This window comes from Cheilinus undulatus, linkage group 16, assembly GCF_018320785.1.
Source record: "Cheilinus undulatus linkage group 16, ASM1832078v1, whole genome shotgun sequence".
Taxonomy (NCBI): Eukaryota; Metazoa; Chordata; class Actinopteri; order Labriformes; family Labridae; genus Cheilinus; species Cheilinus undulatus.
The window spans coordinates 13,178,450-13,192,420 of NC_054880.1; the positions used below are offsets into that span (position 1 = coordinate 13,178,450).

The following is a 13,971-nucleotide window of genomic DNA, read 5'->3' on the forward strand; positions in this document are numbered from 1 at the left end:
AACACTGATCTGTTTGTTTGTAACCTGGATAAACTAATTTCCAAACACAGACACTGTATCCTGCTGTAAATCTTATGGAAGTGCAAGACACTTGAGCATTCAGTTACTTTTATTCCATATTTGCCGCATTAGCATATGTAAATACGCCTGAATGAGCACAATAGGTTTTACGATTACAAGTCATCTCAAGAGAAGTTTACGAGAAGGCATAAAGGAAAGCTCATTCTTCAACTTTACAGTGAAATTATAGTCAAAAGTTGCATTTCCATGATAGCACCATAATGATGCACCTTGTGACATTTACACTGATATCACAACGGTGTAATAGTAAGTGTCCTTGTCTGCCAACTAGTCGTGTGTTTCAGCTTTGTGGAAGAGCATGAACGCACAGCACAGCACGAGTTCCAAATGCGGAAAAAGTGAGAAATGCACACAGACAGTATCAAAAATGTTGACAACCTTAACCTTTTTAATTATTATCAAACATTATATTTTCTTTTTCTAGATATCTTCAATATTTACTATTCTAACTGCCTTTCAAGATTGATCGTCTCATGTCTGTTCCTTTCAATTGTGTTAATCTGTGTTGACTTTTGTGTTGCAGTTTGTTCAGACTTTTCCTTTGACTTTCAAGATCTCTAACTGGTTTGAGTGTAAATGTAACTTTTTAATCCCTGAATTCATGCCTTTGCTGTCTGTTAAACACTTTATAAGCATCTGTTTTTAAAAAGTGCTATACAGACAAAGTTATTATCTATTATTAGTACATATCAAACAGATCAAAGACATTCTTTTACTGTAATAAGCTGGCACATGTCACAGTGATGCACCAGCAGAGCAGCATATTGTACATTGATTGAGCCTGTAGCATGATACAGAGTGTCTGCGGCTGCTGTGAACACTGTGAGCTCCAATAAACGTGGGGCAGTGGTGACCTGTATTGATCTGAGGTAATATTACGTATGAAACTGATGGATGAGAGCAACTATTTGACAGAGAGGGTAAAGGGCAGCTTTAAACCATCCCTGGAGGGTTAACAATGATTGAAAGCATTCATACAAGGAGCTTGATTCATGCTTTCCTTCTGCTGTGATGGCACCTCAGCTCCTCACATAACTTCACTGAGGTGTGTGTGGGTGAAAGACAAAGTAAAGACAGAGATGTGTGTATGTGTGTAAGGCATAAAGACATCAACAACTTCCTGCCAAGCATATTGGCACATGAGAGATTGATGGAAATGATGTCCTTTGAGCATTTCCTTCCGATGCCCCTCAGAAAAGAGCCGGATTTGATGCAGCTCATTGATTAATTGGAATTTGCATCATCAGTCACCAGAAGAATGTGACATAAATCATATGAATCACAGGCTGCCTCGATCCGATGATGTCAAGGGACTGGACGTGCGGGAAAAGTCACATTTCTCACCCAAATGATCTTGACACAGTTTGTTTAAGTGCCACAGGGCAAACAAAGTTCAACTATAAGGGCGAATGCTTCATTGTTCTCATGCTTATCAAGATATTTACTTTTATGCTGAGTTTTTGCTGACTGTGATTATCTTATTTTTTCTGCATTGTTTGAGTTACACAAACATGCCTGCTCACCTGTTTTCTCTGATGTTCTCAGGAATATCATGTCTGCAGGAATCCTCTGGTTCTAAAAAACAAAAGCAAAAAAGATGAAATTTTAAAAGGTAAAACACATTTCGGTGTCACATTCACAGTAAAGTCTGATTTACACTTGTGTGTCAAATCTGCATTGTAGCACATGCAATTCAAGTGGCCCTGTACCTACACAGAAGCCCTTGCAACTAGCTTGACATGCACCTTTAAAAACTTTTACCATGCACTGACACAATGCAGACCACATGTCCTGTGGATCGCAATCTAATTCCTGCTTTTCAGCAGAAGAAGCTGTGCTCCATGTCAAGGAAAAACTTAACAGGGACATCAGGAGGTATCCACACCTCTATGATTCTTTGTCGCTACTGACTCCCAGATGGTAGCAAATTTGGAGCAATTTAATTTTACTATTATGTCATGCACAAACAGCATTTCCAGCCCAAAGAGGCTTATAAGACCTCTTCATTAATACAAAACGACCAGAAACCAATAGTTGTCATTTGACAAAAAATTATACAAATGAAATAAATAATCTTGATTGGGGATGCATAATATTATCAGAGTGATAATGGTATGAGTGGATATTAAATTTCTGCAGGTATTCACAAGGGCTAATTTGGCTGTACATATCAGCATATGTCGACTGTAAATTTTGGACATATGTGCCAATAATTTTGTGAGTTTTAGGCTGGGCAACATAACAACTTCAGCTGATGTCTTTGTTCATCCTCATTCCTCAAACTTAAATGTGTTAAAAGGACTGAAGTTTGTCTCTTTGTTCATCCTTACACATTAAATTGTGTTAAAAAAATGTGTCTGAATTACATATTTAAATATTGGTTTTAATATTGGTATCAGCTTAAATGAATCCATAAATATCAGCATGTCGGATATCAACAAAAATCCAATATGTTGCATCCTGCTGATGTTTCTTCCAGGCTTTTGCATTAAAGTGGATCAAGACTTAAGGTAAACAACCTCTCCATCCCATCATCATAATGCTCCAGCAGGATTTGGATACTGGCATTTGGATTCCCAGAATGCATGCAGAGGTGGGAAAATGTTTGAAACAAGTTTGCTGCCAATGGAACCAGATGGCTCCAAAGAGTAGGAGTATTACAGAGCACACCATCACACAAGAATGTAGAACTCACATTGTTGTAGACCAAGACTGCATAGGACACCAACAATAGTAGTAATAACCAAAATAATAACTACAGTTTAACAAAGAGCTTTAACAAACAGGGACCAGACAGAGCAAAAACAAAACAAAAAAAAAACAACACAAACAAACCAAAAATCGCAAGAGAGCCTGCACAAAATAATATCTAGCAGGCATAATTTATCACACTACACTACAGTGTAGCTACAGTGTAGATATGACATGGAAGTATACATGAGGCTTAAGGTGAACTTTAATAAAGACTGTGCCGTGTGACTTTTAGACTAGTTCAGTGGTTCTCAAATGGTGGGTCGGGACCCAAAAGTGGGTAGCGGAGAAGTTTTCAGTGGGTTGCGACTAGGTGTCTGAAAATAAAAATGGGAGCAAAAGTCTATGAAGAACATGCAACCATACTGTTCATTTTACTCAGTTTTATTGTGATAATGGGTAAATGTAAATATTTTATCAATATTTAGACTCAATTATCTCCTTTTTCTTGCAATAAGAAAGCTGCTTTTACCAAGAAAATGAAGTAATTTCTCAAGATTCAAGAAAAATTGGCTAAAATGTACATGTTATCAAGGGGAAATGGGGTGTAAAACATGTCAGTTTTTTCCTGTCTTTTTCCTATCATAAATTCTATTTCTCCAAGATCTTAAGTGCAACATTGTTCGTTACAAAATGTGCACTGTTGAATTTTTTGGGAAATTTGGGTTGTGATTTATCGTCAAAGATGTTGGTGGGTCCTGAGGCTGGCCCAGTTGAGAACCACTGGTCTGGTTGTTCTTAGGACTTTACAGGAGTAACAGCACTTCAGAGTTTTAAGTGACACAAAATATCACAGATTTGAATCAGGACTTAACAAAGACAGTATTTACAGTCTTCACAGTATTTAAAGTGAACTTTCAGTTTCAAATTTTGCACCCCAATGGACAAAGTAGTCCCTAATCTCTTTGCTAATCTAATCACTTGTGCAATATCTCCTGTTTCTTTTTAAACTCAATGGTATCATTAGCTTTGCATCTTTCAGTGCATCACTTTGTTTGACTCATATTAAGATGCAGAAGGCACAAACATTACAAATTACTATGGCATAGTTAAACATGTTGCCAGTGAGCTTGTTTGCTTTTGTAAGTCCATAGAGGCATCAGTTTTAGTCCGTTCCATTACAGCTTCACACAGAAGCTCTAAGACAAAGGGTAAATGCTAGTAAGTTAACTTAAACCTGAGAAGCTAATGACGTAAGGCAGTAATTCTTTAGTGACAAGAGTCTGTGTTACACCCATTAGCTTTTTTTAGGACGAGTGTCCCACATTGGAGTAACCACAGCCGACTTTAATAACAGTAATGCAGAAGTGTTTAGGTTAAAAGCACAACCCTACCCTTATTCTTAAATTACAGTTATTAAATTAGGTTAAATAGCCACTTAAATATTCAGGTTATATAAAACAAACGATTGTTTACAGAGACCATGAAAAGTCATAGAAAGTCATTTTCAGTGTGTAGCGGCAGGTAGATTTCTCTTTTCAACACTATCTCTGATTAATAAACTGCTAATTCCATTTTCTTGATGGCTTTACACAGTAAAGTTAATATTAAAGCTTGTTAAAAAATCTTTCTAACAGTCTTTTAAACTTGCAGAAAAAGATTACTACATAAAAACATTGCAGCTTTACCTTCTCAACGATGATCAGGTCACCAACTTGTATGTCTGAACTCTTCACTTGAATTTTACCTGAGGAGAAAAGACAGCTCCATGAAGAAGTCGGAGACAACAGAAAGAAAACCTTCAATAACTTCACATTTGAGTTTTTAGGATAAGCTGCAGGGATTTTTCCAGAGTGATTAAATAAAATGCAGGTATTGATTTCTGGCCCTTGAAAATGACCCTGACTCTGTAAACCACAAGCCACTCTCATCTATTGCTCTTCTCTTTCTCTCTCAGCCTCTAACAGATTGATTACCTCCAGCATGATCATGTAATACCCCTCTGTTTTCACCTCTGCTCACAGGCTCAGACTAAAACAATGGCACTGTCAAATCTCAGCATCTGTGATGAGCAGCACGGATCATACCGTCATTAGAAAGGGTAAAATTAAATCAATATAATTACAGCAAAGAACAACTCGTGTTAAAAGTACTTCTCCAGCTGAGCGCTCTCTCTGAGCAGTGAGCTGGAATATCAGTTTTAATATCAGCAAACAGTTATTGACATGAGGCGGAGAGCGGTTTGGTTTCTCCCATTTTTCTCACTGACCTCTCACTGTGAGCTTGCTGTAGAGTTGAGAGTTCATGTCTTTGTCTCGTTGGTACCGTCTCATTTCATCCACAGCCTCTCTCACCATGGTAACAGCCAACACAAAACCCTTAGTGACAAGAGGATGCGAATCAGAGCATTTCACCAACATTTACAAAGCTTCATTATTACCAGCATGGATTCATAAACAACATAAGAATTAACCTTAAAGCTAAAGTACATGTATAAGCTTTATTGACTTAATTAAAATAAAAAAAATATTCCTCTTCTGACTGAGAAGAACACTGGTAACTTAAAAGAAGAAAAAGTCAGTCGAAAGGAATTTTAAAAAACTTTTCTCCATCTTAAAATGAGATATCAAGTTCTACAGGTGGCCTACTTGCTTAAAGTCTCCGTGTAATTCTCTTGGAATATTACTGTAATAACTCACTGATTCATTATTTATTTCTCCAATACACTGATTCTTTGTTTTGCAAGAAAATGAGCATAATTTCTTCTTCGGAAGGAGACAAAATGCCAAAGGTGCATCGTAAATTACTGCCTGACACAGAGGTTTTTTTGGGAGAAATGAAGTGCTTTGTACATTTCGACACAGGGTACAGGCGAACCAACATATTTTCTTGGCCCATTTTTCTGTAAAACTCATTAAACTACGTGGATAAAATGTTCCCATCTACAGCAATTATGCCGCGGATCTCTCTGAGCTCATAATAACCACAGGATCAACTTTCACAGAAACCACTGGAGGCTAATGTCACCACTATAACCAAGTACCTCATACAACCCAACTTCAAAATCCTGAAATATCCCTTTAAAATGTTAAACGAGAGTTTGTCTTTTCAGTGAGAGTCAGCACATAGAAACCATTCTCTAGGTCGGGTATGTTTCAAACTTGACATGACTTACAAGCTTTTGTTTAGCTAAAATGTTATTCTAATTATGAATTTTAACTACAAATTTATGTTTAAATATACCTTTATACACATGCAAGTTTATCGTAAGAATTATTTCTGTGAATCCTTTTATTAGAGATGACAGTAAGAAATACAACAGAGTAGGGACAGCCATATGGAAAAGAAGCCACACATCAGATTTGAACCTGAAGGACTACACCCTCTGTATGAGGTGCAACCTAACAGCTAGGCCCTTGGTACTTACATTTAAAATCTTTTTTGGATCGTCCCAGTGTACATGTAATCAATGTCATAGTTTAAACAGAACATGAAAACATGTCCCTAACTATGAGCTACAACTCTTTATTTTTTCAGGGCTAATACTCTTTGGGAGACCAAAGCAATTCCATAAAAATTCACTATGTAGAGTAAATCGAGTGAATTTACCAGAGGTGCCCAGTACGTGTACAAATATCCAATCTTCAGTGATGGCACAAACTGGGAACAGGCCACCACCAGGAAGTAAAGATTGAGGAAGAACTTGAACTGCTGGTAGAGAACCTGAGAAGAGAGAAGAAGAAGAGAATTTATTGAGGTGAGAGAAAAATTAAGACTGATGCTAAAAGAGAGTGAGATGGTTACTGTGCAGTGCAGAATCAGACACATGCTAATGTATTTCACTTTACACGAGCCCAAATAAAAACTCTGAGAACGTCTATTTAAAGGCGCTGACAGTGCTGATTCCCAAAAACTTGGCACATTGTCATCAAACAGACTAAACAATACTGCAAGACAAACTGGACCAAGAATGAAAAGAATGAACAAAGATAAAAACAGGCAAAGTTTCTTAAACCTCCATGCCAAAGCTCCACCTGTAACTTAGTGAGGGCTCTTTGCTAATGGACCATCCATCAACAGGGATCCTTTAGTGTTCCATTCATTTAAGGTCAAATTTTGAATAATGGTGTAATAATGAGAGTCAAGCGTCTAGTCACAGATTATCAGAGACAAAGGGATCAATGGACGATGCTCCTCGGTTAATGAACCTCCTGACCTTTAGGAGAAAATGCACACTGCTAAACTCAATTTGTGTGTATTTAATAATTCAAAGTGGAGGGAGAGAAAACAGCCGTTTTGCTCACCGTCGATGGGAATATCTACGTCTCTAATAGACAGTTGACATTTTATGGCCCGGGCCGAAGGCAGCCCTCTTAATCATGGGACAGTTTGGTTTTTAATAAGTCAGTCTGATGGATCCTCTACAGTGGAAAGCCTGAACTTAAAGACAGAACTGTTAGCAATTAGATCCAGTGCATGCTAGTGTGATTTCTGCACCGTTTAAGTGTGAAAAGATCAATAGTTAGAGGAGGAATGTGAAGACTCCAGGGTTACTACACGCTTAGATCAAATAAAATCTAAGACTTTTCAAAACATTTTTGACCCCTGAAGACAATAATTAACATTTTTATGGTATCAGTGCTGTTCAGTTTTTATATAGGACTCAACAGCTCTGATTCATTGTCAAAGTCTGAAAGCTTTTTTACATATTCTGTAGTAACTCAAATTATTGTTAGTCCCTGCCAGCTATTCCCTTTATTTTTCATTTTGAATACAAATGTCCTTGAGCTAGTCTTCTCCTTCTCACCTTGTATTTTACCTTCTTAGTACTTAGCATGCTGCAATAAATGCTGACTGGATTTACTTGAACAAGCAAATCCACGACTAGACAAGCAGATCTGATGAAGTAGTCAGACATGTCTCAGTCAAAGTGCCATCTAAAAAAAAAAACCCTCTTAAAAGCAAGAACAAGACCTTTATAGACATTTCATGCCCTAAACTTAAATACTTTTTAAGGATCTACAGAAACCCTAGGACTGTGAAAGTTATTTAATGCACATCCTCGTCCCAGAATAGTCCTAACTTCTGCATTTTATAAAGGAGATCAGAGCATATACAATTAATTCAGTTATTTACAGGGGTGAAAAGTAACTAATTAATTCACTCAAATTACTGTAATTGAGTAGCTTTTTTGTGTACTTGTACTTTTTTGAGTAGTTTTTAAAATCACTACTTTTACTTTTACTGGAATATACTTTGAGCAAAGTATTGTACTTAATTACATTTTAAAAAGCATTGAGTACTGAGTAATAAAATAAACAGTTCAAGCCAAAACACTGAGGTCCAAGTTTTCTGCCAGGAACATGAAAAAGACCAGGCGTTTGGCTTTCACAACACAGAATGGTCAGTACATGCACATAGCAAGAGAATGGATCAGGTCATATTTCACTGTGAAAGCCCTTTGGGTATCAAAGTAGCTACTCAGTACTTTGAGTAAATTTTAAATGACCTACTTTTTACTTTTACTTGAGTAGACTTATAGACAAGTACTTTCACTTCAACTCAAGTAAATTTTAACTAGAGCAACTGTACTTTTACTTGAGTACAATAGTCTGGTACTTTTTCTACCTTTGGTTATTTATGGACAATAAGGTGGTTTTATTAATTCTCTGACATCCCACTCACCCCAGGCACAAAGGTGAAGACATTGTACTTCTGGTTCTTGATAGTGTTTTTGGGGTACTTCTCTTCACATTTCTCCGGACAGCCGAGCCACACCGTCCTGGCCTTCAGCTCCTTCTTCCTCCGACATATGTGGGCCAGACAGTCACAGCAGCTGAGAGATGACGACAGGTGAACAAGACATAACATCAGTTTCATGCTACCACATGTATCTGGCTTCAGTCAAAATTATTCTGTTGAACAGAATTATGCAGAGATTGTCTGAATTATCTGTGATGAGAAAAGTCAGAAACAAGCATGACATACTTCATTTTTATGGTGCTGAATAGTTTAATGATTTTAAGACTTAAAGTTGTCATTTCCAAATACAATAGGGAGAAACAATGATGACTGCCTGCAAATTTCCAATGGTTTTAAGGGTTAATGTGGTCATTTGTGAAGGCATTTTGAATCCATATAAACCCAAAGAAAATATCCAGCACTCAAGTTCTAATGAGTAGATTGCTTGAAACACCCCGATCTCTAACTTCAAAAGTTAAGTCTTAAAACTTGGAGGATAGATTGTAAAACAACAGCAGTCAAGTTTGTCACAATGTTCAATATTTTGGTACTTTTTAACCCCATTTGTTCTGAAATGGTGCAATCTCTGTTATTTTGATGATGGGTTTGATACTGAAGCTTTTAGAAAAACTCATATTTTTAACCCAAAGCTGCGGTGAGCAAAAGCAAGACAGCACCGTCTAAAGCCCAAAACACACTGGCGCCAGATTGTCACATCAGGGAATATGATGTGCCCACCACACAAACTCCCTGCCAGCCACTGCCTAGTTAGGTGTGTGATACCGGAGCTAAGAGCCAGTTCAAGGCTTGCCTCTCCACCTGACCGGGTATGTGAAAAACCAATAAGAGCAGTCACACTTATTTTACACCTCGAGCAAAAGTTGGCGCTAAATTTCTTTTTCTCTGCTCTCAAACAGAGCTGCTACCACAGCAGCCGAGATGGACAAAACAGTTGTTCTCTCAGGAAAACACTCTGCAAGGCGGGACTAGAGCAGTGGCATTAAGTGACATGGAGTAGTGCTTTCACAGCGCTGCTGCTGATGTAGGTTTGCTCATAGGAAATAATAAAGGCAGTTGTTGATACACATCTTTGGGCTAAAGTTACATAATACTTTGAAATACGTTTGTGCAGTCTGCCTGCAGTATTGTTGAGTAAAAACAAAAAAAATCCAACACTGGGCACTGGGCACCCATGACTTCAGCTTTGTTGCCCTGCTACTGAAGCAGGTATTAATACTGTCTGATTTTACAGCTTAATGTCAAATAATGCTTGATTTTTCACTAATAAAATAAACCCTCTTATTTGGAGCCATGCTTTAATCCAATATCAGGACTTTGCTCAACAATCTTCAGTCTCATTATTTCCCCGCTGTTAAATCAATTACTGCCTCTGCTGAGCTCTGCAGCTGAGCCCTGCTGCAGCTGACAGAACTGGTGTTATTTATATCGCTGCTTCTTGTCAGAGTTAATCACCTCTATCAGGCTTATTTTGACACAATTTTATGAAGCAGTCTTTAACATGTAGCTCTATGAATGACCTGAAAAGGTTAGCCTCACATCAGGAGGGAATCCCCTCAATAGAGCTGCAGGACTCAGACACCTTCAGAGCAGCACGAGCCAGTAAGCCTGACATGCTGATCAGATAAACTTACTGTATGGTAGAATATTTTTCCTGTTTATCTTTACTCATACATGATAATATCGCCACAATAGTGTGCTGATGTCGTTCTTGTGATTTTTTAAAGTTCTGAAGAGAGATTAGAGAGAAGAGATGGATACTTTCAAAAACTATTTGACTTTCTATCCACCTGTTAATGACTACATTGGTGCTTATCTACCATATCTGATATCAAATGCAAACAGAGGTGTAGTGTGGGGCTAAATTACAATGGGAGCAGCGTGATGTGACCCAAACTGGCACCTCAGGGGGAACGAGGGGAGAGTGTCGGTGTATACCGTCATGCTGATCGACTTGGCTTTTCCACTTTTTAAGCAAGTTGGCAAAACATGAAACTAAATAAATCAACTTTGGTGAAAAGTCTTGTTTGTGTTGGCCTCCATGATCTGGGTCCCTGTGCACTCCCAGTCCAGTTTCATAAGAGCGATTATTTAAGCAAATGAATGCTATTCAAATAATATGCCATTTGAACAGAGAGGGCTTATTCAGTGTGAATTATTTGTGCTTTATAATCCCACACTAAGCACACATAAAATTACTGGAAAGCATCAAACTGGTCAGCTGTGAAAAATCCGATTTGTTCATTAGTGGGGGGAGGGGGAGGGGGATCAATATGCAGCTTTAACTGGAGACCCAGCATTCAAAAGAAAACAACTGAAATATTCTATGAAATTCCTGCATAAATAAATGTTTCTTTGGGGGAATTGAAGTGCTGCACAAACATTTGTTAATAAATGTTAAATTTTATTGTTCATGCATAAACAAACAGCCCTCTCTTAGTCGGAAAGCTGCATCTTTAGAGGGCAAAAGCTGTCAAATTAATCATTAGCTGGATAAACCGCACCGTTCTGTTTGACCTGAAAATCTTTTTGGGCTGATGGTGCGCATCGAGGAACTCGACCAAAAACATGCCCTTATCCTCTCTTTGCACTTCATGCACAGCTACCGGTGCGTTTGAAATCCAAACTGATCATCACGGGGCACGCTTACCGACATTATAAACATTATACACATTTACAGAATGACAAAAACACCGACACCTTTCAGAGCAGTTTGAGGCAAAAATGGAAGCACTAAAATACAGAAAAAAGTCCACAACAGTACTTCAAGGTCCTGCCATGTTCTTAAGTTTTTAAAGAACAAGTAAAAGAACAAGTCAAAGCTGCCTAAATGTTTGATGTGCATTTTAAATTGATACAATGTCTTTTTTAGGTATCAATAGCATCAAAAAGTACTGGCATCTTAAGAAATACTACAAATCTTTAGTCGTGTCTGAGCATAAGGAAGAGAAAGAGAGGGAGGATATTGTCTAAATTGTTTAAAAACATTAAAAATTCTGTAAATTTATCAACTTAATATGTTTAAATTTACAACTGCACCTGCAGTATATAGGGACTCACATATACGTAGGATTAATATCAGTATTGGCCAATATTGACCTTGTTGACAAACATCAGCCATATGCAAATAATGTAGCATGAAAAGATATCAGTAGTAATTATAAAGTTTCTGTTGTCTCCAATCAAAGTTAGCACATCTACCGTAAAACCTGCTGTACAGGCCGCACTTTTAACATCTGTTTTCATCTAAAAAGTTGGCTGTGGGTTATATACTGGGGAAACTTGTATACCAGTATAAAGTGCTAAGACACACAATGCCATTACTGCATTACCATCACACACTGCATGAGACTTAACAATTGAAAACTCATTCCCATTTATTGTGTACTGCAAGCAGCTTCACTGCTCATGATGTGCTGGAACACACAAGACAAACAACAACAGCAGGGATAGGGAACACTTTTTAACCGCTTTTCCCCCTCATTAGGTCATAACCAAACATTTAATCAAAACAGAGAGTAAACCTTTGAGTAAATAATCTTTGTAGAATGCTGGTTTGGCTGAGAACACTCTTCTATAAAGACAACAGTGGTAGGTGGAGGAGGGCAGAGTGATTTATGGACTGTATCTAATGAACAACAATCACTGCAGGCTGAGAACTCAAATACCGTATTCTAGTTAATACATGTCAAAATTCCATACAACGAAAACAGGTCAGGTCAGTTATGGGAGCATGTCAATTTGGCAAAACCTTAGTCCTGTACTGCTCCAGCCTCCTGATGGCCATCATCCAGGCCTGCGCAGGTCCATGCCCCATATCTCCAGGTATCCTCCCACATGCTCCCTCCACAGTGCATGTGGTCATCCCCAGCCTCTGGACCAGCCCACTAGGTCCTAGGCACCCAGTATGCAGTGAGCTGAATCAAGGCTGAATTCCTTGCAGCATCCAAGGTATCCCCAAATGCCTGGATCTTTGTTTTTGCCCAAGAGAGGAGCATTCCCAATGCTTCAGCCTCCTCACTCAGCAAGTTAAGAGTCTCCACAAGAACATCTACAGTCTCTGCAAGGATCACAGCATCATCAGCAAAGTCCAGATCAGCGATGTGGACATCACCAAATGACACTCCACAGTTTGCTGCTCCATTACTAGGGGTGGGAATCACTAGTGGCCCCACGATATGATATTATCACAATACTTATGCCATACACAATACACAGAGTATTGCGATACCATATATTGCAATCTATACCATTTTTTCAACTGTTTCGCTCATTTAGCATTAGCCTTGCCTTTACCTTTATTGTATTACCACAGTATTTTATTTTCATCCTGCACTCCTTGCAAACCCCATGTTTCATGTTCATGTTGTTCGTGCCCTACTTGCATTCCTAATGTCCTCTATCTGGTGCTGCCATATTAGTTGTACTAACTTTCTCCAGCTGTATGACGGTCACCTCTGCCGACCCCACTGGACAAAGGGTGCAACAGCATCATCAAGTTGACAGAAAGGCAACCGATGCTAGACTTTAGTTCATACTAGCAATTAATTTGAAGAAAATCGTACAAAAAGAGCAACTTAGCTGTTTAGAAACTGCAAGTTGTGGGCTCTGCCAAACGAAATGGAAATAGTCAAGGAAGAGGACTATTTAAACCTTTGATTTCCCTGGTAGATTTCAAAAACAGACTGCATTAGGGCAACTTATTTTTGCAGTTTAACAGTAAATCAGACTAAATACTTCTTGTTGGCCCAACAAAATCCCCTGCTGAATGAACTCTGGTCTGTTTTCACGGCCAAACATTAGAAAAAATGTTGCCAAAGTGAAGTCTGATACCAAAAGAAATGAAAAAACATTCTGTATAGGCATCGGCCCTCTTTTTTTTTTTTTAAATCCGTGCATCCCTAGAAGGATGTGGTAAAAACATCTAACAAAAGAAAAAAGCAGAAGTAAAACCATTTTCAGACAAATATATAATTTCTGTTTGCTTACAAATGGAATCCGCAGCTTTGGCTGCAGAGGAGAAGTGAGACTGACATGAAGTAGCAGCATTAGACTACTAGAACATGATCAGTTCATCATTTTCCCTGATGTCATTACCTGGTTGAAGTCATCAAATAAGAAGTAATACAGTGATGGTGTTAACACACCTGCCACAGAGGACTTTCCATCCTCCACACAGGAACCAGCCGAGGCCTCTCTGTCTCTGGTTGACTCGAGCCCGAGGCAGTGTCTGGTAGTCGCTCTCATCATTCTCAAAGCCCTCCTCCGACATCATCAGAGGCATCTCATCCAGGTTGGAGGGCTCATCTTCTAAAGAGTATCTGTAAGGACAAAGAGCGTCAAATATAAAGGGACATAGTACTGTGATAAGCTTGTGTTCAGTGGGAGTCTGTGATTTCCACTACAGATGCCTTATTCACTCATGATGATCTTTTATTT

The 13,971-nt window shown here is 38.4% G+C and overlaps 1 protein-coding gene across 2 annotated transcripts in view; it reads right to left on the reverse strand.

Moving 5' to 3' along the window:
* Positions 1–13,971, reverse strand: part of atp9b (ATPase phospholipid transporting 9B) — a 58,621-nt gene that overhangs the window by 40,552 nt on the left and 4,098 nt on the right. For both annotated transcript variants that reach the window (XM_041808273.1, XM_041808272.1), the window contains 6 exons: positions 13,680–13,853; positions 8,458–8,608; positions 6,382–6,495; positions 5,042–5,150; positions 4,461–4,519; positions 1,605–1,656 (listed from right to left, as the gene is read on the reverse strand). In XM_041808273.1, coding sequence (XP_041664207.1) covers positions 1,605–1,656; positions 4,461–4,519; positions 5,042–5,150; positions 6,382–6,495; positions 8,458–8,608; positions 13,680–13,853 — 659 coding nt within the window. The remainder of the gene's footprint in view (positions 1–1,604; positions 1,657–4,460; positions 4,520–5,041; positions 5,151–6,381; positions 6,496–8,457; positions 8,609–13,679; positions 13,854–13,971) is intronic.